Source organism: Argentina silus, assembly GCF_951799395.1.
Source record: "Argentina silus genome assembly, chromosome: 17".
NCBI classification, from domain to species: Eukaryota; Metazoa; Chordata; class Actinopteri; order Argentiniformes; family Argentinidae; genus Argentina; species Argentina silus.
The window spans coordinates 521,427-523,926 of record NC_139671.1 but is presented as its reverse complement, the minus strand read 5'-3'; the positions used below and the strand labels follow the sequence as shown (position 1 = coordinate 523,926).

Below are 2,500 nucleotides of genomic sequence, written 5' to 3'. Positions count from 1 at the left end.
GGAGTGAATCTGGCACTGAATCTGGAGTGAATCTGGCACTGAATCTGGAGTGAATCTGGCACTGAATCCGGAGTGAATCTGGCACTGAATCTGGCACTGAATCTGGTCCAACGTGTTCAGTCTCCCTCCTCAACATTTATCAGTCAGTCTGAATATCTACTGTAATTTCTATTGATGTACAGACACAGGCTCACACCCCAACGCCGGAACCACGCCAGATGTGTACACAGCAACAAAACAACAAAGAACAACTCTCAAGGTAACTGAAGAACACAAGCTGCCTCTTACTGGCTGGAGAGCAACTACCGTGATACCAGCACTGGGGGATTGCAAGAGCAACATACTTTGTGTTATGTTATACAGTGGAACCTCGAGATACGAATTTAATCCGTTCCGAGACTTCCTTCGTAAGTCAAAACATTCGTATCTCAAATTTTCAAAAAAAAGGGTTCGTGTGCAGGCGGCTGCCACTTCTCGCGGAAAAAAAGGATTTGTATCTCAAATTTTCATTCGTATCTCAGAGCACAAATTCTACGAAATTTCAATTCGTAACTCAAAACATTCGTATATTGGGGCATTCGTATCTCGAGGTTCCACTGTACTTCTATACATATTCTGGTAACAATGTTATCGAAATGTTGATCTAACCAGGGAGTGGGATGGAGGTCTCATGTTGAGAGACGGGGCTTTAGAAACAGTTCTGTGGGGATGCAGAGTATCTCGTATCAGCCTCCTCTCTGGTTTACACTCCCTCAGACACGGAGCCCTGGGCCGTGGGGTGTCACCTCGGAATATCTCACTGAGACACACACTCTCTCTCTCTGTCTGTCTGTGTGTGTGTGTGTTTGTGTGTGTGTGACACACACACACTCTCTCTCACACACACACACACTCACTCTCTCTGTGTCACACATACACACACACTCACACAAACAGGAGCAGCCATCCTCCGGACTGGGAGGTTCGGTTGTCAGCCTGGCTTTAGATGACACAGACTGATAGATATCCTGCCAGGCCCCTCTGGGGTGCGTGCGCGCGCACACACACACACACAGACACAGTGCCCCAGTCCTACCTCCTGAGTCAAGTCAACACTGAAAAATCCCCCCCCCCCTCAAGCTGCATGACAACAGCCATGCATGACAACCCGCCCCCCCCCCATGCATGGCAACCCCCCCCATGCATGACAACCCGCCCCCCCCCATGCATGACAACCCCCCCCCATGCATGACAACCCCCCCCCCCCCCCCCCCCATGCATGACAACCCCCCCCCCCCCCATGCATGACAACCCCCCCCCCCCCATGCATGACAACCCCCCCCCATGCATGACAACCCCCCCCCCCCCCCCCATGCATGACAACCCCCCCCCCATGCATGACAACCCACCCCCCCCCCCTTGCATGACAACCCCCCCCCCATGCATGACAACCCACCCCCCCCCCCCATGCATGACAACCCCCCCCCCCATGCATGACAACCCACCCCCCCCCCCCCATGCATGACAACCCCCCCCCCCATGCATGACAACCACCCCCCCCCCCCCATGCATGACAACCCCCCCCCCCATGCATGACAACCCCCCCCCCATGCATGACAACCCACCCCCCCCCCCCCATGCATGACAACCCCCCCCCCCATGCATGACAACCCCACCCCCCCCCCCCCATGCATGGCGTTGTTGGTCATTGACTTCAGTTTACTTTTATTTCATTTAGTTTAGCTGTTTATTTATCACACTGTGAGTGGAATTAATTGGTAATAAATGGATAACACAATAAACTAATTAATTCATTGACCCGGCTGACATTTAGAACAATGCGTGGTCCTGCAGAAGACTCACAATCGATATGACATTTGAAGAATGCCGATCTGAATTAATTAATCCCCATTCAAACTGAATCAGCTGGCTGCCTCTGCCCTCTCAATTATCATTTTAATAATTAACTGCCGTCGTTTATAGTGTTTAATGTCCTTTTCAGACTCATACTAATTAGAAAGTTGTCTGAGGAAAATTACAATTCAGACCTGGCTTTTAGATCCTCTGTCTCCGCTGTCACGGTGTGTGTGTGTGTGTGTGTGTGTGTGTGTGTGTGTGTGTGTGTGTGTGCGCGCCGGCGCATGCGTATGGTGTGTGTGTGTGTGCTTGTGTGCTTGCATGAGCATGCGTAGTGTGTGTGTGTGTGTGTGTGTGTGTGTGTGTGAGTGCAAGCATGTGTGCTTGCGTGTGCATGTGTATGGTGTGTGTCTGTGTGTGTGCGCACGTGTGTGTGTGCATGCATGCCTACGGTGTGTGCATGCATGCCTACGGTGTATGTGTGCATGCGTAAGGTGCATGCGTAAGGTGCATGCACATGGTGCATGCATATGGCGTACCTGGTACTCATTGGGCCAGAAGTGCTGACGGCCAGCTCAGCGCGTAGCCAGTCCTTGCCGGTGTGGCTGGTGACGTTCCAGATGGGTTGGCGATGGGGCCCTTGTTCACCTTCACCAGGATGTTG

At 52.2% G+C, this 2,500-nt stretch overlaps 1 protein-coding gene across 1 annotated transcript in view; it reads right to left on the bottom strand.

The window, feature by feature from the left end:
• ptprk (protein tyrosine phosphatase receptor type K) overlaps positions 1-2,499 on the bottom strand; it is a gene marked incomplete at its 5' end in the record, with an annotated part of 74,407 nt that extends 71,908 nt beyond the window's left edge. Inside the window, 3 exon segments of the mRNA XM_083688716.1 lie at positions 2,376-2,398; positions 2,401-2,457; positions 2,460-2,499. Of these exon segments, the coding sequence (XP_083544842.1) occupies positions 2,376-2,398; positions 2,401-2,457; positions 2,460-2,499 (120 nt within the window).
• Position 2,500: the final 1 nt, after the last annotated feature.